General features: G+C 44.4%; 4 protein-coding genes across 4 annotated transcripts; all 4 read right to left on the bottom strand.

The window, feature by feature from the left end:
* Positions 1 to 1,351: 1,351 nt before the first annotated feature.
* On the bottom strand, positions 1,352 to 3,211 carry tal2 (T-cell acute lymphocytic leukemia 2). Its single transcript, XM_037260014.1, has 2 exons — positions 3,126 to 3,211; positions 1,352 to 2,342 (listed from the first exon to the last, which is right to left on the bottom strand). Exon 2 carries the CDS (start codon positions 2,311 to 2,313, stop codon positions 1,960 to 1,962), a length of 354 nt encoding a protein of 117 aa, XP_037115909.1. The 5' UTR covers positions 2,314 to 2,342; positions 3,126 to 3,211; the 3' UTR covers positions 1,352 to 1,959.
* A 1,761-nt stretch (positions 3,212 to 4,972) lies between these two features.
* Positions 4,973 to 12,301, bottom strand: LOC119127436 (protein shortage in chiasmata 1 ortholog). Its single transcript, XM_037259376.1, has 24 exons — positions 12,137 to 12,301; positions 11,701 to 11,874; positions 11,438 to 11,640; positions 11,040 to 11,178; positions 10,892 to 10,975; positions 10,260 to 10,392; positions 10,079 to 10,173; positions 9,830 to 10,009; positions 9,362 to 9,526; positions 8,895 to 9,077; positions 8,607 to 8,792; positions 8,441 to 8,533; positions 8,220 to 8,377; positions 8,065 to 8,137; positions 7,754 to 7,817; positions 7,377 to 7,552; positions 7,201 to 7,306; positions 7,024 to 7,135; positions 6,835 to 6,956; positions 6,588 to 6,675; positions 6,392 to 6,523; positions 6,177 to 6,326; positions 5,465 to 6,026; positions 4,973 to 5,219 (listed from the first exon to the last, which is right to left on the bottom strand). Exons 1-24 carry the CDS (start codon positions 12,240 to 12,242, stop codon positions 5,134 to 5,136), a joined length of 3,570 nt encoding a protein of 1,189 aa, XP_037115271.1. The 5' UTR covers positions 12,243 to 12,301; the 3' UTR covers positions 4,973 to 5,133.
* Positions 12,302 to 13,236: 935 nt separating this feature from the next.
* Positions 13,237 to 16,722, bottom strand: krt1-c5 (keratin, type 1, gene c5). Its single transcript, XM_037260013.1, has 9 exons — positions 16,628 to 16,722; positions 15,882 to 16,281; positions 15,731 to 15,813; positions 15,235 to 15,391; positions 14,626 to 14,790; positions 14,373 to 14,498; positions 13,766 to 13,983; positions 13,657 to 13,685; positions 13,237 to 13,541 (listed from the first exon to the last, which is right to left on the bottom strand). Exons 2-9 carry the CDS (start codon positions 16,266 to 16,268, stop codon positions 13,426 to 13,428), a joined length of 1,281 nt encoding a protein of 426 aa, XP_037115908.1. The 5' UTR covers positions 16,269 to 16,281; positions 16,628 to 16,722; the 3' UTR covers positions 13,237 to 13,425.
* A 2,302-nt stretch (positions 16,723 to 19,024) lies between these two features.
* Positions 19,025 to 22,089, bottom strand: si:ch211-236k19.2 (LIM/homeobox protein Lhx6; the record flags this gene model as incomplete). Its single annotated transcript, XM_037259377.1, has 7 exons — positions 19,025 to 20,104; positions 20,255 to 20,465; positions 20,535 to 20,630; positions 20,756 to 20,856; positions 20,942 to 21,162; positions 21,742 to 21,863; positions 21,931 to 22,089. Coding segments are annotated over 7 exons (996 nt in total), but the record flags the coding sequence as incomplete, so codon positions are not given.
* Positions 22,090 to 22,507: the final 418 nt, after the last annotated feature.

Here is a 22,507-nt window from a genome sequence, read left to right on the forward strand (position 1 = left end):
ATCTGCTAAACTACTTGTGCAGTTATTGTGTGTGACTAAATGTTTTGGCTCGCAATTTAAAGACGATAAATTGACGAATGGGACAACGCCTATGTTGAAAAATCCGATACACAAGCAGTAAGACCAATCTAGTCCTTTAAGTTCCAACAAATGGCTACGTGATTAACTGCGCTAGCAAAATGTGCTTGTTGTGATATGCAAATGTGTCATCTTGCCTGCTACCTAGCTTAGCATTGTACGCCATTTGCTCATTTCACCATGAAGAGGCAAACATGTCTAAACACGCACTAGGCGGCCGAGGCCTTTTACATGATTTGCGTTTTGGCCACGCCACAAAGGAGTCAGCTGTCAGATTTCACAAGCCGGCCGGTGTGTCCAGCTGCCCTCTGCGCCCTTTAACACGCCATTAGCGCTGCTTTAATAGCGCTAACTGTTTACTCTTGGGCTCAGTCGTCTTCGGCTGCCTTTTTAGAGGGCCTCAAAGGACCACCGCCACTGTTTACGACTGCACCCGGGAGATCCAATGCAAGACTTGCATGAGAGTCGCTTTGAGTCATTCATTCAATAAGCTGGTAATTCTTGTAGTTGTCCCACATCATATATAATCACACAATAACTTTACATTTATACTATTTTATGATTTCTTACATTCATTGTATTCTTTTATTCCTTGTGAATGAATTAATCATGAGTGAAATTCCATTCAAAACTAAAATAACATCTTAATACTACGGAAAATTCAAAATTAAACGTTTAGATTGTTTATAAATATATAGGACACGTTAAAGGTAATACTGAATAATGATGTTTGCGTAACTTTAAATATTATTTTTACAAACCTTAGCGCCCCATGGAAATTTGCTACAACAACAAAAATCACCTGTTTAATCTATCGGCACAAAATTTGCAGGACAGGAAGTCGGCCATTTTATTTTCAAGCACCCATTTTTATCGGAAATAAAGGACTTCAGCAATACAGTAATGCCCCATGTATCCTGCAGGGTCACACGAAGGTTAAATACTCGATAGCCCGGGGCCACTGAGGCTTTAAAGAGGGCCGTCCTTCTGCACGTTTGCTGAACTGGACAGCGCTTGACTCTTGGGTGACTTTTGGGGTCACAAGTTAAGCTGCCTCCATTCAGGCCTGTGGTCAATGGTCAGCTTTGTGCCCGTCACATTGTGCTGGACTTACTGGCCTAGTTAAGCGCAAACAATAGCAGGCGGTGGATACTCTTAACTTTAGCTTAGCTCCAGCTGTAGCATTCATGTCCTGACTGTCATTAATTATTTGATTTGATCATTTTTAGTCGTAATATCATTTTTAGAAGGTGTATTTTTTTTTAATAATATACAGTAAATCATGGCTTAATTCGAGACCCCCAAAATACAATTCAGCCCCCCTCCACAAAGTCCAAGCCAACCCCGCCTCCTTCCCAATTTCATACAAAAATAAAAACGCTAATGCTTGCAAACGTGAGCTGCAGGCACTGATTTAACGAATGTTGGGCAGAAATTCCTCATCAACAAAAAGTTTATTCAATAAATAGTTCAAATAAATAATATTTCTTTCACAAGCAACAACAGAAATAAATTCCACAAAGAGCTATCGGAGGCTAATTATGTGAATTAGCGTCACGACAAACAAAAATACATCAATCTTTGGCGAGATGAGTTGCAAACTGTACAAAAACGAGTCCTCACATCTTCAAGAAAAACAGTGCAATCTCGTCAGTCGAGGTGAAAAAAAGATATAAAAGTGCTTTTTTTGAGGGGTTCACGGAGATAAATGTCTTTTTGTAGACAAGTCGCCCCCCTTTTTGTAGACAAATACTGTACCTAACAAGTCATACATCCATGCACAATACAAACACAACGCTGCTCATGTGCAGTCCTCACAAAGGTAGAATGTCAGACCCGGGGGGGGGAAGTGGGTCTGCAAGTCCGTTTGCGGCAGTGATCCTACCAGGGCTCCGAGCTGCCACAGCTGGACCCTGGCGAGGAGGGCGCTTCGGTGTCACTGGCCAGCGTCCAAGGACGGGAAGGCGAGCGCAGCTGCTCCATGTTGCCGCGCAGCAGCGTGAGGAGGGCGGCAGGGGCGTGCTCGACTCGCCCGCCCACGCCGCCACCACCCTGACTCTCGAGCAGGCGCGTTAGGAAGTCGATGTAGCGCATTGCCAGCCGCAGGATCTCGTTCTTGCTCAGCTTCTTCTCGGGCGGGTGCGTGGGGATAAGCTTGCGCAACTCGGAGAAGGCGCTGTTGACATTGTGCTGGCGCCAGCGCTCGCGCGTGTTGGTGAACACCTTTCTGGTCATGACGGAGGAAGTGATCAGATCTCTGGTTCCTGTGTGAAAACAAGCAAGTGTTGTCTCAGTGACTTCCTCAGATTTGAATATAAAAAGATTTTCAATTAAAATCACCCTTTTTTTTTTTTAACAATGATCAAATGACAAAAACATTTGAACACAAATTTGTATGAAAGCACGTTATGACACTGGCATAGTTTTGCTAGGATTAATTTGGTGTCGTTTTGTGGGTTCTTGGTGCCAAGGAACTGTTGAAGCGAGGAGAGGAGTTTTATTTTGTAAATCCATAGCACTGTCCAAAAGAAAAGTAGCGCTTTACTGCCGTCGTTTGGCAGCTCTAAGCAATTAGAAATATTTTGGCTCAAATTTGATAGTCTCGTACGTTTAAGCACTGCACATATCGAGCGTGCAATTGAAATAGCTGGTGAAGCAGCATGTGGCACATGAGCCAAGTTTGTTTTGGAATACATTGGTTTACAACTGAAATTTAAATAATCAGAAAAAGTTCCGAAATTCAGTAGAAAAGGAAAAAAAAACTGGAAGCCCAAATTTTTCTGGGGGCAAAAAATGTAGAATGTATGCATGTTAGTGCAAATTAATATCGATTTTCAAATATTGAAAGCGACATTTTTGACACAATATTGAACGTGATCAGCAAAACGGTTGTATTCATTTATATTTATTTATTTATATTTATATTTAGAAAAGAAAGTTGAGGCATGTTTGAACGATTGCGTTTTAGTTTCTTCTAATCCTAATTTGTTTCATTAAGTGTCATTAACGATGATCGTATTTTATCAACAAGTCAAAGTGATCCTTACCTTGTCGTCAAAGTTGTCCTTTACGGGTCATGAGCAGACGAGCGGAGGGAAGAACCAGCTTTCGACACTCATCCAGAAAACAACACTGCCGCATGATTGCGTCTGACATTTTATAGTGGGCTTCTGAATGACGTGGTCATTGTGTGATGGGAGGGGAGAGGAGGGGGCGGGGCAGGGGGGGGGGGGGGTCAACGCCCCCCTATTAACACCATCACACCGCCCATCTATTATGACCACAATGAGGCACCTTCCTCATCATCATCACTTATCGCTGTGTGAACACTCTCAAGCGAGCATTCTCACTCGCCTCCCCCGATAATTGATATTTTCATGACGATTATTATTATTTAATAGCGATGCAATTTGAGGACATTCATCAGGATGACAATATTGGATTAATTTGTGACAGGTTGCGCTTATATTACGCAATCCTGTCGCGGCATTGCAAGAGGTGTGTTTGCAGTGATGTGCTTGCAATCATTTTCAACAAAACACAGAATTTTTTTCTCGGTGTGAAAAGTTGACTTTCCTGTAACTGAGACATCTTTCTTTCTTCTCCTACTGCAGTCGACACGTCGGGACAACCCACCGTCGCAAACACCATTACGCCGTTAAAAATGGCCGCGAGCCTCGTTTGAATTCAACCCCATCGACCCACAGAAGGTAAAAGTAGCACATCCAGATTGACAGGTGAACAATATGTGTTTTGTGTGCCACTGTGGTAATCCTGTCCAGGCCCCCACACATAAATTAGCCAGGAAACGGTTGTCCACGCTTACTAAAAAAACAGCCCAGATTTAACCAATATATATATTTTTTTTTTTACACCCTTCAAGTGTTGTTTGAAAGACGCAGCCTTCCGTGAGACTCTCTGTGTGGAGTAGGAATTAGCATAATCTGATTAAGGGGCCGGGATTAGCCCCCTCGGGTCCGTTTTTTTCTGAATCAGCCATTCATGGGCGACGCCCTCGCGGCCAAGAGGCTGCACCTGCAGGCCCGACGCCATCGTGCTGACCCTCCTCACGCCAAATATTGGAGCGTCTTGTATTGTATTGTATTGCGGCCCTTTAAAGCGGCGTCTGTTTGTTGGACATTTTGTAATAAGTATAGTAGTGCCTAAAGACACGAATAACTTTACAGAATTTACGTTCATATTCTTTATCCTCTGCAAAGAACGACCAACATTCTATGTGGTCATTTCTTCCTCATTGGAAAAGTTTTATCAAGTGAAGCTTAGCACTAAGCGCATCACACTTGGTAACACGTTTACGACCTTGTTCCGATTTGGATCGAACCCTTTATTTCCCTCCAACGCCGTCCATCACCTGTACGTGCGACACAGGTTGATGGATGCTGGCGGACACTTTAACTGCGGCTGCGATCGCCGATAACGAGGCGACCTTTACACAGGCGGCCTCTTTCCCACCGTACAATCAGCACGCCATTACGTCCGCTGTTTACCCACCGAGCATTTAACGCAGCTCTTTGGACACGCCCCCCCCTCACCGCCCCCCCCTCCTGTGCCATTCAACAACATTGTCTCTGTCTTTTTTTTCCCCCTTGCCTGCGTCACAGGCTCGTTAGTTGGTTATTGATGCCGGCCAGTCAGTGTGGGATGAGCCTGTCCGGACTCTCCCAGTCCAAGTCCCCAGGGGTGGTCTTTGTCTGGAGGACTTGTGGAGGTGGGGGGTGGGATTGTGATGGGGTGGATCATTCCTCTGGGAGCTGCTTGACTGCGCTGGCTGGTAAAGATAAGCGTTCTCTCTCCACATGCTTAGGTGGTGATAAGGGGATTGCTGCACTCCACACTTGAATGTTTTTTTTGACACACTCAGCGTTTTATTGTTTAAATGCACAAATACAGCACAGGAAAACACAGTATGATATAAATACAGCACAGTTTTTAAATACAGCAACTGTCATTAATATACTTTAGCAAACCAAACGATTGTGAACGTGCGAAACATCACAGTGAACGCCGAACCGGAAATGAACAGAATGGGTTCATTTAAAAGAGTTTCAGTCTGGTCTGTCCGTCTGTTCGTCCGGGCACCTTCTCGTAGCTCAGCCTGCTTTTTTTCAGAGGTGGCAGCGCTAAAGAATGCACAAACATAAACAGGATTATTTGTTATATTAATATTTATTATATTTAAGCTTACCCAACCACATTTTCTTACCTTTCTACCAACCCACCTATCGATTCAAAATCTTACCAACCTACCCATTAACCAATCTATTTTCAAACCAATTTACCTTCCTTTGAATATAACCATCAATCAACCAACTGTCTACTCACCATTTTCCGAGTGCTCTACTGTCCACCTACGACCGTATCTCACCTATTCGAGGCAGGTCTGCCGCATCTTCACTTCTCTTCCTCTCTTGTCCCATCCAGCATCTCGACCCATAAATCATTGACGATCTCCCTCCCGTGTGGGAACCTGTACCAGTCGGACCACCTCTCCTCAATGGGCCCTTTGAAGGTGGGCTGAGGAGGCTGAAGGTGGTGTCCAAGAAACTCTGGCCTTGTTGCGACCACTCGCCGCTTCCCCTCTCTATCATCTTTCCCGCCACGCTGCTTCGGCCCATGCTACCTGTTAGCACCACTTCCTGGCTGGTTTCGCCCTTCCAGAGATCAGCTCCTGACAAGCCACTAAGCTCCGGGCTTCCGGCAGGCCATGTTGGGTTGTGAGTAAAAAAAGTAGGTTCTCCCTGCGAGTACAGCTCTGTGTCATCTGGGGCCAAGAGGAAGCTGGGATTGGTGCTAGGAAATAGTTCTGGAGCGGGAATGGACGTCTCAGGTGGTGGAGGAAGAGATGGAGCAGGAGTAGGAGGAAGTGAATGGATTGGACCTGACCGGGCTGGCTGAGCTTCATACAGGGAAGTGACGTTGCTAAACAGCTGACAACAAAAAAAAAAAGGTATCACTATAAACTAAAAAGAAGAGGAGCCCATACGCATCTCCATTTATTTCAAAATTGAAATTATTCTGACATAGCCCTTATATTCTGCATGGTGCAGTGTACCTATTGAAGTGTCCTGTGAGCATACCTTCAGGACCTTGTGTGGCACCTCTGGCAACATCTCCACCAGCTGCGTCAGAGAGGCGGCCAGTAGCCATGGCAACGAGGGCGCCCTTCTGAGCATGAGCTGAGCCACCAGCGGGTTGATGCAGGGAAAGTGCAACAGGATAAGCTCCTCCTGGTGAACATGGGGGGGGGGGTGTAAATGGGGTGACAAATGTGAAGAGGTCACGTGGAGCTCACCTGTGAAGGCGTGACAGCCAGCCAGTCTCGCTCAAGATAGTCGACAGGATTGCGAGCGCTGGACATCAGGCTGAGGAAACAGATCTGCTTGACCCACCCTGCCACTTCCGCTACCTCTGATGCAATCAGCACCTAACGTCGGTAGGAACATTCCATTCTTATATCGCAGAAGAATCCACACAAAATGGCTCGGTACCTTGACATCCAGGTCCTCCAACTTCATGCCGAAAAGCACTATTGACGAGTAGATCATCACCAAGTTGCTGAAGGCTTCGCTGGAGAACCTGCACCGATACACGTTAACTTGAATGCACACACGTTGCAGCGAGATGGCAACACGAGTGGAGAACGTTAAAGTGGCATTATCCACCTCTAGCTGCCAGTTTCTACTCCTCAAGAGAACTGATCAGATCAAATGTTGAGCAACCTGAGTGGAAACTGACCCTCCCCCTTTGCAGTCCGGGCCGTGCAGTATGATCCAACAGTAGTTGTACTGCAACGACAGAGCGGTGAGCCTCATCACAATCGCCTCACAGGCTCGCTCCTCACACAGCTCCTCCTGCTCCTACACACACACATGCAAAATACGGTTACAATAATACAGGAGTTCAATAGGTGGCGTGTCGGTCTACCTGAATAACGATGGCGGTGCTCTCGTCCACCGTGATGATGGAGTAGTAATTGGTCCCGCCCAGCATCTGCAGGGATGGACAGTGGCTTCTCTCGAGTAGCATTATCTTGAATCTGCCATACCAGCAAAAGAATTCCAGGTGACCAAATCTTGTAATTTCAGTATAAGCAACACTTACGTAGACTCCAGCATCTGCGGCAGGAGAGGCCGATTGAGGAACGATTCAGTCACCAACAACACGTACGCCACCTTGTCCTCGAGGCTCTCCTCGCTCTCCTGCTCATCTGTGAGAATAGTCGGAACAAAATCACCTCCCGGATCAACTAGAACGGGCCGAGCGAGTCGCACGCTTACCTCCGCTGGGGAGGACTGTGTCGAAGGTGAGGTGCTTCACTCTCCTTTCCTTGCAGACGGTCGCCCACGGAGAGGGGCCCGGGTGGTCGTACTCCACCACCAGAGAAAAAAATTCCCATGGGAAGTCCGGACCCAGATGCTGCTCATACACCTGTACACACCTGCTGACCAGAACACTATACGGACCAGGTAAAGGACTCAACTTAGAAGTAGGGCCTAACAGCTATGGAGTTTTTTTAGTTCGAGACCGATTCAAATTATTAACCGATCAATCGGCCGATTAAGAATAAAAAATATATAATGAATGAAATAATGTTGCCACCCTCGCCCACAATTCTAAACTTTTAAAGTGCGTGAGCGTTGATGTTCTTACCCACCTTTTAACAACTCTAGCACCGTTCAGTGTTCTGCTGCCGTTATCGGGGTGAACTGTACATACAGCTGCAGAGATACAAATAGTAGCTAAACACTGTCACGGTATTTCATGCTTATATAGTAGTACTGAGTCAAGAGTTCTCTTGATTTTATGATGATGCGGTTAACAGCTGACCAAAATGCAAAATTCACCATCTCAACAAAAGAGGATTACATAAGAAACTGTTCAAATGTTCCATTGGCTGAAAGCTCAATTAAGAGTCTAGTGCCGCCACCTAGTGTGCAAAGTTGTCAATAACAGGTTAAAACTTACCAGTCAGTTGTTTCAAGCTTTGCACGATTGTGGACATTCTTTGGTCACAGTTACATGACACGATGATAAGAATCTGCAGCAAAGCAAAAGTATCATGTTATTGTAGCTGTGAGGGTTTCAAACAGTTTTATTTTTCTTCCCAAATACTGACTGACTTTGTCATGCAGCCGCACCGCCACCACCTTCTGCAGCTCCAGCAGTTTGACGTCGGATTCGTGGTTCCTGGCCCCGAGGTGTAAAATGATGTGCAGCCTCCTCAGCAGCCGAATCAGACCCGTGTCCGTACAAGTCTCCTCTGCCTTGCTCAGGTAATCTAAAGCGGAAAAGTTTATTGGTCCAGGGGAGAATCAAAGTACACAGCAATGTTGTTACGAACCCACGGCAGCGCTCAGGTGACACTTCAACAGCAGTTCCTTAGCTCGAACCAGCATGTGGATAACAAGCACATGGTGGAACAGCTGCTCCTCATCTGCAGGCAACACCACGTCAACAGTGCCGCTTTTGAACGGTTCTCTCAATATCATCCTTCCCCTGAGTCCTACCTCCTCTCGCCGCTGGGGTTGCCCTGCGCGTCACCAATTCTCTTTGTTTGAGCACGTAGCGCGTTTGGTCCGAGGCCAGGCGCCTAAAGTCCCTCCAGGTCGGGAGATTGAGGCCCAGCTCTGTGGCTGAGGACAGACGAGGCCCGGCCAGAGACTGCAGTTCTCGGTAGGCCTGACGCTGGCTGCCTGAGGGCGACATTAAAACACATCTTGAGTTCTTCTGGAAAAAGAATCAAAAAAGTTCATCTCTATCCTGACACATCATGTAAAAGCGGGTTCACCACCTACCGGTGGCTTGGACTTGAATCACGCTACTTTGGGGCGCATCCTGAGCAGCAGCGGTCACCTGCTCTCTAGTGGCGTGTCCTGACGCTACAACTGCAAGGAGAGATTTGGTGGGGGGCTTCCTGGATGCTTTGCGTGTCTGCCGAGGAGTAAGCTGCACCACAGAGAGTCTTTCTTGTTCTTCCTCTGGTGTTGAACAACACACAAGATCACAAATTTGAAACCCAGTAAATCCCTGGAACCAACGCTCCGATCTGCAGGCCGTTGGGAACAGATATATTTCATACAGGTATGTTTATATACAGGCATATATAGGTCCCATTCGCAAATGTACATTATCACCCATAGGTGATTAATTTCCGTATGTCAGCATGTTTTCAATTTTTTACAGACTTTATATCAATGTAAAAAAGGTGAAAAAAAAAAATCTAAACAATAGCTATTAACTGCAGATTCCCGCAACACGTCACCTGCAGTGGGAGTGGACGCCTGCTGCGATCTCAGCATCATGAAGGCGGTCAGCGGGTCGGTGTGCTGCACCGGATGAAGTCCGGCTGCTGTGACGACGCCTCTCTTGTTCATTTTCTGGCTTCTGAAGTTGGCGTCCAGCTTAGAAGGAGGAGGTACGGATGACACTTGGACACATGACTTGTTAGCGCTTCTGTTGTCGGAGCTTGATTTGACTTTGTTTGTGTCACGAGCAAGCCTTTTTTGAGCAAACTCAGCAGAACTTGTGTAGTTTGGGACCAAGATGAGAGCAGTTTTAGACTCTTGCGGTTCAGGTGAAATACTTTGGAAGCAGTCTTGAGAGACAACAGAAGAAATTGTAGTTAGCGAGGATTTGGAAGTCCATGACGTCTGAGCTTGACTAAAGTTCTGTTATGTGAAGATTTTATGCAACACGTGCTGAAGAAAATCGAAAGTGAGCTCACACTAACCTAACACATTGTTGAAGTCCTCACGGGAAGGAACGTCAGTGGTCAGCCTCTCCGGGGACTCCCGCACGTCACCAAAGAATTCTCCCATCTCCGTTTCTATAGCCAAACTCTCCAGGGAGGTTGACTTCAAGGCTTCGTTCAGAGGCTCAAAGTCAACGGCTTCTTCTTCTACTTCAGGTTCTGTCAAAAGATACGAATTGTATCATGTAGTGTAACTCAGATGTTACCCCGGGAAAATCTTGATTCTACCTGCAAACAGCAAGCTCAGTACATAGTTTGGATGCTTCTCGGCCTTCCAAAGCACCGCCCTCAACTGTTTCTGAGATTCTGCTGGCACCAAAGATCTAAAGTGTCATAAAAATAAAATCCAGAAACACTACATTGACAGTACATATATGCAAAGTCTACAGATTGTCCCGTCATCACTCACAATATGTCCACTGGAGACAATTCTTCCCTCTGAAGGTCACGTAAGCTCAGACAGGGATGGCAATGACTGGTGTCAGCAGTTGGTGGAGTCAGAGTCACCTCCAGCTCCATCTCGGTCGGAAGCGTTACCCACTCTAAAGAAAAACCAAATACAGCGGGAAAATCTCGATCTCTTGAAGTGCTGACCTTTGCATTCATTTTACTTGGTCAGTTTGAAAACAAGTACCGCAAACAGACTTTCTAGGTATGTCCAGTACCAGCACCAAAATATTGTGGTAAAACCAGTTCCAGATCCTGATATATTTATTTGTCTCACAATAGGGAAATTTGCCAAAGCCATTGTAGTATCGGACCAGTTATCGTACCAGTACCAAGTCCAGTTATATTACAGAACCACTACCAGCCCTTTTTATAGTCTCAGAACCAGATTCTACAACCAGACCCGAGTTATTATAATACCTGGACAGGCCTAGTACCGGTACCAGTAAGACAACTGGTGCCATCTCTTTTCCACTAACAGAGGCACTTATTGTACCAGTTTCTGTATGAAGAGAGTTATAGTACCAGAACCGGAACATGACGTGTGAACGCCGGTGCTTCAGTAGTACCAAAACCTGAGTTTCTAATACCAACCTGGAGGGGTATCCTTCATCCAGTCTTCTTTGCCAGTTGATTCCACTGAAGGAAAATGGCAAATGTCCACTGATGCTGATTTATCTGGAGGACAAACACAACAAAACTTTTGTCATTTGTATGTTAAGGTCACCGACCCGTTTGTTACCTTTAAAAAGTGCTTCCAGGTCGGGGAGTTGCTCAGGCTCTTCTGCAACCACATTCAAACAATGACAAACACTGGAGAAACTTCTGGGGTAGTTGACGGTCATCATGTGATTGTCCAGAAGCTCGGGTAATAGCAAAGGCTACCAGAATAAGAATGAGCAGTCAGTCAAGAGAACAAAACAACTGTAATGTGAGTTAAATTACCTCGTTTGGTGTCAGTGACTCTTTTGTAAACATCTCGGTGATGAAATCTTCTAAGTGCGCTTCATCACTGGACCTCTCGTAAGGCACGCAGTGTCTGTAAGTTTGGAATCAGCACTTTACACTTGCATTCAAAACACACCGTCGCTGTTAAATTCTTTTTCAATTTTGTATGTTGGTACATTCCAGAGTTGGCACTTTGTGGCTTTCTAAGTCAAGTATCTGTACTACCCTTGTGCACCTGAATATTGTTTCCTCAATGACGGAGTCTCTGCTCATGCTTATTAGCGGGTCGCCCACCAACAGGGTCTTCAGCCGGGACACTTTGCTCTTCAGGGTTGGCAAATGTTTCAAACTAGGCAGGAAATTGGCAGCCACCATGTCTTCTGGTAGGAGCAGATCTGCCAAAATCCAACAATGATTCCAGTGGCAAATCTTCCTTGCCGTACGTATTTATTTACCGTTGTTTTTAGTTACAGAATCCAGCTGCGGAGTCAACTTGGCGAAGGTGTCCTCACACAGATGGGCAAGATTTGCTGAGTCAGCCAGACAGCTCGCTAGTTTCTCCAGCTTGCCCTTGACACTCCCAGGGTCATGAAATCTGGAGCAGAACAAAGCTGCTGTCATTCTAAGAACTGCAGACGTAGGGTTGTATTGGAAACAAAATCTCAAAATCTGCTATGAGCCACTAGTGAGAAGATTCAAAACCACAGTTTGAAGGGGTACGTAACTTTTTTGTTGAGTTAATGTGTTGTGTTGTTTCTCTGAGGTCATCCAGGACAGAAGTGCTGGATGAACAGGTGGAAATGACCTTCCCTAAACAATCATCACAGTATAATCTTAGTAATTTAGTATAATCTTAGTAATTGATAAGAAAATAGTCTTTCAGATGTGTACCTTTGACCCACGGTTTCCTGTAGGCATCCTCCACCAAGGCGCCATTGTGAGGGTAATGGTCATCCTTGTAAGATATGTAAGGCGTGGGGAGTGCTAACAAGTCCATTATCACCGTCAAACGGTTTCTGTTCTGGAAGTAGGATTTATAGACATTTGTTTTATCATGTCATTTTTTGGGTGTTTGTTCAGCTTTATTGTAGACTTAAACCCACCTCAAAGACATAATCCAGAGCTAGAAAGCTGGCACAAGGGAACATAGTTGTCTTCCACCTGTAAATATAACCAAATAATCTTAAACGGGTATTTTCAATTCGATTAGGCTAATGCTAGCTAAGCTACAGCTAACAAGTATACAAAACTACACGATTGTCAAATATTTTTTATTCGAATATGAAAAGTACTCTGTTCTTATGGACCACTATAATGTCTAGACGCAACTTAACAATTTTTTTTTATGTTAAGTTACCTTTTGTTTCTTTCTCCAAGTAGCAACAGATATCCCGAAATCGATGACCGTCAAAGCTCGTCACGAGGTGAGACAATTTACGGCTGTGCTAAAAGTCCCCCGTTTGCTACGTTTTTGCAATCCGTATTAACTATTTCCTAACACGGCGCTAAAGTGTATTGTTGTAAATACTTAAATTATGTTACACTACCCGAGGAACCATGGAGTGGAAAGCTTCTATTTCATAACACAGCGCTACGGTGTATTGTTGTAAATACTTAAATTATGTTACACTACCCGAGGAAGCATGTTGTGGAGAGCACAAAATACGCCTTTAAAAGCTGGTTAGCTTGTGACAAAACGTTACTAAGATAAATACGGTACGTTTGTAACAGTTAAATTAAAATATAATCAGCACCATATTATTTGTTAAACAGAACAAAATATAATCTTGTCCACCAGGTGGCGGTATTAGTAGATAAGAAATTGTGAACTATGAAATAAGTAAAGAAAAACAAAGCCTACACATAAGATGTGGTCTTTTTTTTTTGTAGCTGTCTAAAGACAATGTAAAATTGTTACAAAATGTTAAATTTTTCCAAAATGGTAAACTCTAATCTGCCAGTATCTGCCCCCCCCAAAAAAAGACGCCCCATTCATCACTCCTTGTTTTTAATTGTCATTACATGATGATTCTATTTGTATGTAATTGCAGTTTTCCTAATATGTCAGGACAAGGCGCATCCTTTTTGGCAAAGTTGCATTGCCATCAATAAGGTTTTCTTGAAGCTTCATCCATGGACCAGCAGGCGCTTTTTAGGGCTGTGTCAGGCTCCACAGTTGCTCATTTTTTATGCTCCTCAATCTGCTCCACCTCGCTGGACTCATCCACCACTTTGCCGTTGACCATCGTCTGAGTGACCACCTTGACAATCTTCCTGGTGCGCACGTCAGGGTCTTCTAAGAGGAGGGTGGGGGGACAAAATACAATAAAAAGAATATACATAGTATGTATAGTTGTACTTAACAATTGAATGTGTATTTTATAAAACATTTCTAGTAATTCAGGACTTACTTTTAGGAGTTGGAGGTTTTTCTTTCACCCTGCAGGAGAAGAAGCTCAGTCAGAACCAGTTTTTGTTTCTTCACCTCCCTCGCACTAGTACATTTAAAAGCGTCCTTACATCTCCTCTCCTTCCAGCAGCTTCCTGTAGGTGGCGATCTCCATCTCCAGGTTCTGCTTGATGCGCAGAAGCTGCTCGTAGTCGGTCTTGTGGCGCTGCATATCCAGGCGCAGCTGAGACAGCTCATCCTCCAGCTGCACCAGCGCCACCTGCAGGCGGTCCATCTCCACCGAGTACTTGTGGTCCGTCTCCATCAAGTTGCCCTCCAGCATACCTGCCTGGGAAACGCACGATCCAGGTACTAATTGTCTGTGTTACAAGGCGGTGAGTGAACCCTTGCTACTCATAGGTGAATGTTGGTCATGTTGGTTCATCAGTGACTTCTCGTCCAACTGTCAACACAATATCATCAATGTGATGAATACGCTCCCTTTGTGTGTGCTGAGCAAACATGAATCATGGCCAGTATGAGTCTACTCAAATTGTTTCCACGGTGTGTGTATCACCCCAGCGTCAAAATGATCACAGTGATTGATTGTAGCCGCAACGAACGTCACCAGCTGAGAACATTTCTCGATGCGACACAAAAAATGTTTGGGGAGAGCTCGGAAAAAGCTATTAGGTTTGCTTTTTATCATATTTTTATTATTTATTTACGGCTGGTTACCTGCTTGCGAAGACTGTCCAGTTCTACCTCGAGCGCCTGCAGGAAACGTCGCCTCTCGCCCAGCTCGCTTTGGGCACATCGGAGCGCCTCGTTGCTCTCCTTCACCTCCGACTGCACAGCGTCCAGCTACACGCACACACACACACACACACGTGTCGCATTGCACTGAACATAGGGAATATATTCCACACACATAAAATCATCCCTTAAAAACATATACACGCTGTAGAGGATTTGCATAAACCTGACCGACCTTCTTGAGGTACCAGGCCTCGGCCTCCTCCTTGTTCTTGCGTGCGATGCCCTCATACTGGACCCTCAGCTCGGCCATGATGGCACCCAAATCGGGGCCCTGAGCGGCGTCCACTTCCACGTTCACCTGCTCATTGGCCAGGCGGACCTTGAAGGAGCTCTTCTCCTGAAACCCCCCCCCAAAAAACTCAATTTTGACAATTCCATAAGTGTACTGGCCTTCCATGCTGTAGGCTAATTGGCCTCCAGGTTCTTCTTCTTGCATTGTGTGTCTACTTTCCTGCCTTGAAGGTGTGGCTGTACACACTTGATGTTTTTAAAGGTTTTCGTCACTGTCCAAACACTGCAGGTTTGATTCAACCGTGCCACCGATAGCAAAAGCAAACACGGTGGGAGCCTTTTACAACCATAGCTGCCCGCCTTTGTATATACTTAATGGACAGCCTCCTGGCAAACTGTAGCTTGAAAAATCCTTCTAAAGTACTTTATGGATGTTTGTGGACGGTAATGACCAAAAGATGACATATGCGCTTAGATACGAGTTTAATTTGTTCCGTGACCACAGTGAGTTCTGTAACTCATGGAAATGCCATCGATGTGTAAGCCAAACCTCGTCGTGGTTCTTCTTGAGGAAGTAGAGCTCCTCCTTGAGGCTGTCCAGGTCCCCTCTCAGCATGGAGATAATCTGGTCGTGATCGGACTTGGCTCGCCTCAGGGCCTGGCAGTCGCGCTCGACCGACTGACACAAGGCCACCTCCGCCTCCCACCTGGATGGACAGAATAATCACAATAGTGTGACGACACTTGGCCAATTGTACGACTGGCGTGATATGGCAAGTACAGCGATACCAAAACCCCGATACCACTGCTGATACAGTAACCGATGCCGATCCTTTTTAGTATTTAAAATATAATCATATTGTTGCAATGTATCATAGGAGGTGAAGTCTTCACATGATGGTGGACATGGAATGGAATGTTTCAAATGGACGCATTCTGCCGCTGTCATTTCGCACAGTGGCGGAAAAAGTCATTCATCCACCTGGCTTGGCAGTCTGGCGCTCACGTGCGAAAATGAATACAGTTTGTGTTTGTGTGCCTCTCACTTGACCCTGAAGTCATCGGCCGCCAGCTTGGCGTTGTCGATCTCCAGCATGAGGCGGGCGTTTTCCAGCGTCCTCTTCCGCACCTGAGGGAGCCACACATTGCTGAGTTGCCTTGTCTTGTTTTTGCACAAGCAGATTCCAAGATCCTGACCTCTTGCCCGATGGCGTGCGCCTGAGCCATCATGTTGTCCACGTCGTGTCCTTTGGGCTGCCTCTCCACCATCAGTTGTTTGATTTTCATCTCCAGCTCGGCGTTGGACCTCTCCAGGGAGCGCACCTTGTCCAGGTAGTTGGCCAGACGGTCGTTCAGCCCCCGCATGGTCTCCTTCTCACTGGCCCCCGCTCCCAGCCCGTTCAGGGACAGGCCGGCGCCCAGCAGGTGGAGCCCGTTGCCCACCGACACGGAGCGCGACAGGGCGCCGGCCATGGACATGGCCGGTTTGGAGCGGGCGCCGCTCCTGGCGCCATCCCTCACCGACACGCTAGAGAATGAAGGCTGGCGCACCGAGTAGCTGCGCACAGACAGCGTTGACGCCATCCTCCTGCGAATTCTACACAAACGGGCCAGCGTTAAACTGTGCCTTTAGTCTCATTTGGCTTCAAACGCAATTTTGAAATTCAAGCCTGGCTTGAAACCCCATATTTGAAATCAATCCCAGGCAACATAAACCCCTAACACTTGCTTTGAAATCTAATTTTTGCCAACATACACTCAACATACACTTTGAAACTGTAACAGAAACCCGCAGCCCAGAAACCCTACTTTGAAACACCAACCCAGGCTAGAAAGCCAAATTCAAAATCATAACCCTGACTTGATGCCTTATTTTAAAACCTCACCCTGGCTCGGAACACTCATTTCTTGTCATTCTATTGTTGTTCAATTGTTAGACTTACGCAATTGGTGAAGCTTGGGATCTCCTGGACGAAGCGTCCTGGCCGTGGGAAACGGGGCTGTGCAGGTGAGTCTGGCTGCACAGGATCGCCTCTCAGTCCCTTAGGGTGGAGACTATGAGCAAGAGGAGGAGGCAGGACGAGGACGAGGAGGCAACATGACACCCCGGAGGTGGAAAAAGTTGCCTTCCAAAATGCAACTTGGAAGAATAGTTGATTGTTAGGTGATATAAATGTGAATTGAATAACTGGATTGACGTTCGTGTCAAGCATTTGGCGATGGAAGACGATACACACGTGCGGTCTAAAAACTGACCCTCAATGACACAAGTACTCTGTACTTAAAGGAAAAGTTCAGATACAAATCCTCTTTCTCTGTTGAAATGAATGGGAATGCCATTAATCCGTTCTAGCCTCACCAAATAATCAACAAAAACATTTGGAGTGTATTTTTTTTTTAATCAGAAAAAAAATCACTCTATGATATTGTACTTTATGAAGACATACAGTGATGACATAATGATGTAGAATTAAAAAAAGATTAACCGATTTTTTAACACTTTCTTATTCACTTCCATGGACATTGTGCTGCTGCCTGGGTTGGCCACCGGGGACACTATGACGGATGGGCATCTGTGCACAGACGATAAAGAATATATGACTGTGAGTACTATTTTACATTGAATGTCTGAATTTGTCACGGCACTGTTCGTCTTCAATCTTTTTTAGCGTTTGCATTATTCTAACAGTCAGTAAAATGTATATTTTTTTAAATATTTTGTAGTTTTACTAAAAATGTCCAACTTCTAATAAATCTGATAGAAAGTACAGATGTCAGTTGTCAAAACGTAGAGAGTAAAGGTAAAAGTATCGATACTCAAGTCAAGTACACTGGTCGCATATTTGTACTCAACAACGGGTTTGCACGACGGGGATGTGAGAAGCGGGCCCTGGCGCTCGGAACAAAGGTGCCAAAGAATGAGGAGAAAGCAAAGACCCCTGAGAAATGAAAGGGCGTTCCCGGCCTGAAGTGCAAAGCAGGTTTTGCGTGCACAAAACGCTCACACGCAGCCATGTTGACTCTTTGCTGTTCAGGCCATATTGACTTTCATTTCCTGTAAGATATCCGTCACCACAAAGCAGACAGGATTTACCTAGCCCAAAAATTGACCATACTGGCTTTATCAATAACGGGAAACAAAATTCAACAATTGGCTTGTTGTATTTCATTATTTCATGCAATTACATTAACTTTAGTATGATATAATGTTATGGTATCACTGATGAGTTCATATTATTTAACACTACCATATTCAACTAACCACATAAAAATGTTAACATTACCTTTTTAATTAAATGTATTCTTTTATTTATATTTAAAATTAAAAATGTTGTAAAAACGTTTCACGCAATAGTGCATAATAAATCATTTATATTGAGTCATTTTTATTTTATATCGTATATGTTTTTAATAGAATCATCCAATTTAAATCTAAGTTGCTTGTTGCAATGACATCAACTTTAATGTAACTTAATATTGTCTGTCTTTAGCTCTTGTGTTTTTATCTCTTTTCAAATACTACAATATACATATAAAATAAAAGTGCATGTACAACAACATGTACAATATATTTTAAACTTGGCGTGAGAGTACAGTATAGGTTAATAAAAAAAAAGTGTGTGATACCCGTTTTGAGTCTCCAGGGAAGATCGTATAACCGTGACTGACTGACCTGATTCAGTGACTCACCTACAGTAACTTCCATTATTTACTCAATCGCATCCACACACATTTGTTCTATTATTAACTTGCATTAGTCAGAGCAACTCAATAACCCAACACCAAATTAAGTCTTGTGTCTATATTTCTGCGCTAAAAAATTAAATGCCTTACCCCTATTGGCTGCCTGCCCCTCTCTGCAGTTAAACTGACTAAGAAAAAAAAAAAAAACATAAAACATCGCAGCACCTTACTGAGACACTTAACAATAGTAGAATCACAATTATTCTTCATTTGTGTCTGCAAAATTGAATTATACTGCCCTCTGGTGGCAGAGACGATCACACCAGATGGAATTTGATTGCAGTGTTTAATTATGATACACCAAATGTTAAATTATTTCTATTGTCTCTACAGCTTATCTCAAGAAAAGGCATCAGCCAATTGACGACTAGAATAGAATAAAATATTTGTTTTTCAAGGCGCTTCTATGTCCATACACATATGATCTAAAGAACGGAACAACTGGATTTGTCAAGTAATTATGATAGTGATCACCTTAAACCAAAAAATAAAACAGATCCACTAGAAATACTTAAGGTAAAAAAAAAAACTCAGCAGCACATGAGCACATCTCAGTATTTGTTGTATAATAAATGTGATTAGTGTGCAATCAGGACCGTATTCATCAGCGCTGGGTTGCGCATGGTGGCGAACTTGCAGGGAAGATCCTGAGGAACCATCAAAAGCACCCCAAACGCTGGTTTTCCACGTTGCATGCTTTGACGCTGATTTGTTTTGTGCAGTGTAGTGCTGGCAGGTGGTCCAAAATTGCCTGGAGTGGATCAGACAAAATGGCCGCCTTTTGTGTTGATGTTAGCGTGGCGCTAATTACGACTCATTACAGCACAAAGTTTCAAACAATGACGTCAGTCTGATTATTTTGCTGGAATTGCAAAAAAAGATGAGCTAGCAACACCACTGACATTTTTAACTTGTCAATGTAACAATATAATAATATTGTACTTTATCATAATTGAACCAATCATAAGTATTTATATATAAATTTCCACGGCATCATCATCTTATTAGCTATCAGTCGCTGTGACAAGTGAAGATCCTTTACGTTGAGAGCGCCAACAAATTGTCAAATCAATGGCCATTAGACGCACGTATCGATCACCCACAATTGCTGGTGGTAATGGGAATGTTTAAGAAAGTCACTTTTCACGTCAACACCATACTTTTAAAGACAACCTCGTCTTTATTCAATATCGATCCATGTACAAGCAGCTGTTGAGTTAACGCCGAGTGCTACTTTGACTCCGTTTTGTCACAAGGACAAAACGACAGAAGAATTGCTGATGCGCTCATCAACAATACAAAACGGAAAAACTGCGCGGTCGGTTCAATATCTTTCTCTAAACACTGTTTTTTCTCAAAAAATATTCACAAATAACTGCTTTTTTACGCGCCTGGCATTCTTGACATTTTACAATCTGGTTTTAAGTCATCCCAGAGTTTCAAATGAAGTGTTTTTAGTTCTTGACACCGGGGACTACGCTATTCTTATTCTGTATTGCCCCTTTTGATACCTTCACCTCTCGCGGCCGTTGTGGCACTTGCTCTTCATACCTTTGACCGTACGTTATCATGACAAGTAGAAGCAGGATGTCAGCGACTGACAGGCATTTGTGGTAGAGCAAGACCAGCATGGCTCAAGTGTCCTGGTCTAGCTGCAAATGCCGTGAAGGGATGGCCTGCAGCGAGAAGATGACACAAATGGTTGATGATTTAGTTGCTTGGGTGCTTTATGTGGATAGATAGATGAGTCAGGTAGCTAAGTAGATTAGTTGGTACAGGATGTTAGCCCAATGGGTAGGTAAAGGTTGTTGAATCAAATGTCTTACTGTCTGGGTATCCGTGCCGGCCCAGTAGTTGTCTGTCCAAACTGGTGAAAGAGGAAAACTGGCTGTGGTCTTCATGCTGAGAGATGGAAGAGGAGGAGGAGGAGGAGGAGGAAGACACTTTGGCCAGTGAGAAACTCTGATAAGGGAATCCACTAGCAGCAGGAGGAGGAGGTAGCTTTTTGTGGCGAGCACGGCAATTCTGGAACCAAACCTGCAACAAATCAAAAGTCCATTTCATTTGAGTTTTTTTTTTTTTCTGTAGGTATCAAACAATTCGTACCTGTATGACCCGTCGACTCAGTCCCGTCGTTTCCGCCAGTTTCTGCAGTGTCACAGCATCAGGGTTGTTGTCCTGGGCAAACTGGCTCTGCATCACCTGCACCACAAAGACCAACGGCCAAGATCTATTCTCAACTTTATTGCATGAGAGTTTATTTGTCAAGTTTATGTTCTACGGTCAAGTTTAAGGTCTACTCTGGTCAAGTTTATAGCTCCACCTACCTGCAGCTGCTCTGCCGTGAAAGACGTCCGCGCCCTCTTAGTAGGTTTGGGTTGGCCGTCCTGGTCGGAGGGCAGAGCCCCCTCCAGGGTCAGACCGCTTCCTTCAGGAGGAGCACAAGTGTGTTGACTGCTACGTTAGCTTCTCATGCTAGCCGCTATACGCTTAGAACGTGTGGATTACCGTACCGTTTTGTGCGGCCCTGCGTAGGTTGTCCAGTACGGCATCATAGTGGGCGCGACAGAGCACCCTGCCCTCCACCAGGCCAAATTCCTCGCCTGTGGACAACTGGCGTTTGCAGGAGAAGCAGGCGAAACATGCCAGGTGGTAAACGCTGCCCCGCGCACGCCGTACCCAGTCACTGGCGTACACCTGACGGCCACACTGGGTGCACTGGGTTCCAAACCTGCTACACAACATGGCAAGATTGTTAAATCAACACTGTGGTGCCTTGAGCTAGAAATGCCCCAATTGAAGAGTTTTTATAATTACAACCCGTGGCTTGGTTGATTGCTTTGTGACAAGCAGCGGCACAGTCGCCTATGCATTTTAAGACTCGCACAAATCCAAAAATGAGAACACTCGCAAGGAGCTGCTGTAGGTCACAACTCACACCCAAACACTCACACGCAAATTGAATTTGGCTCCTCGTGTCCCTCCCTACTCTCTACACTGTAGATAGCAGTTTATTTCTCAGCATTCTTTTTTTTATTCATTTATTATGTTTGTACTGTATTATATATGGTTGTTTATATTTTTAATGTAGCATGTTATTTTTGTTTCCAACTTATCGTACAAAATTCGCTTACAAATAAATGGCTTACAAAGGTATCGAAAAAGACACGTACGTCAAAAACTCTCTGTAACTTTTACTATTGATGATTCTTCCATGACACATTCTATACTTGTATCCACTGAATTCCTCACCATATCACTTTCACACACATTTTGCACACAAATTGCATCTTGTCGTTTCCTTTTGTCCTACCTGAAGTAGTCTAGCTTGCAGTAAACTTGTTTGTTCTTAATGTAGCAGCTGCTTTGCTGGCGCAATGAAGTCCTGCAGACGGAGCACTCCAAGCAGCCCAAATGCCAGTGATGTTCGTTCACCTTCAACACAAACACACAAATGATGTACAACCACGGGCAAAAAGAATAAAAGATGGCGTGTTTGTACCTTAAGCAGGTATCGGTCGTGGATGTCCGCGCCGCAGCTGGCGCATAGCTGCGGCCGCTGCTCGGGCTTCGCCAGAGGAGAGCAGCGACAGGCGACCCGCGGAGGACTGCGCACTCCAGCCTCCTGTTTCACCTCCAGCTTGGACTGCAGCGGAGGTGTCCGTGTTTTGCAGGTGAACAGTTCATTTTATCTATACTTTAAACGTATTTTATCTTAAAAACATGAATGTAAAATTTATTTTTATAGTATACTTATGATGTATTTTGCCATTATACCATATATTAGAACATGTAAAAATCAAGTATTTTAACAAAACTATCTAAAAGATTTATTCAATGAATTCAATTTGTTATAGATTGATAGATAGATTGATATGAAATGTACAATATTTGCTTAAATTTGTAGTTGATAAAATGTAGACATCAGTAATTTTCACAATGTATAAAAATAAAGGTTATAGTAAAAACATACCATATATTGCTAAATGTATTTTATAAACATTATTATTGGTATAAAAACACAATCAATTACAGTTTAAACAACAATATACTAATAATTTATAAATTGCATGTACAAT

This window comes from Syngnathus acus, chromosome 9 (assembly GCF_901709675.1).
Source record: "Syngnathus acus chromosome 9, fSynAcu1.2, whole genome shotgun sequence".
Taxonomy (NCBI): domain Eukaryota; kingdom Metazoa; phylum Chordata; class Actinopteri; order Syngnathiformes; family Syngnathidae; genus Syngnathus; species Syngnathus acus.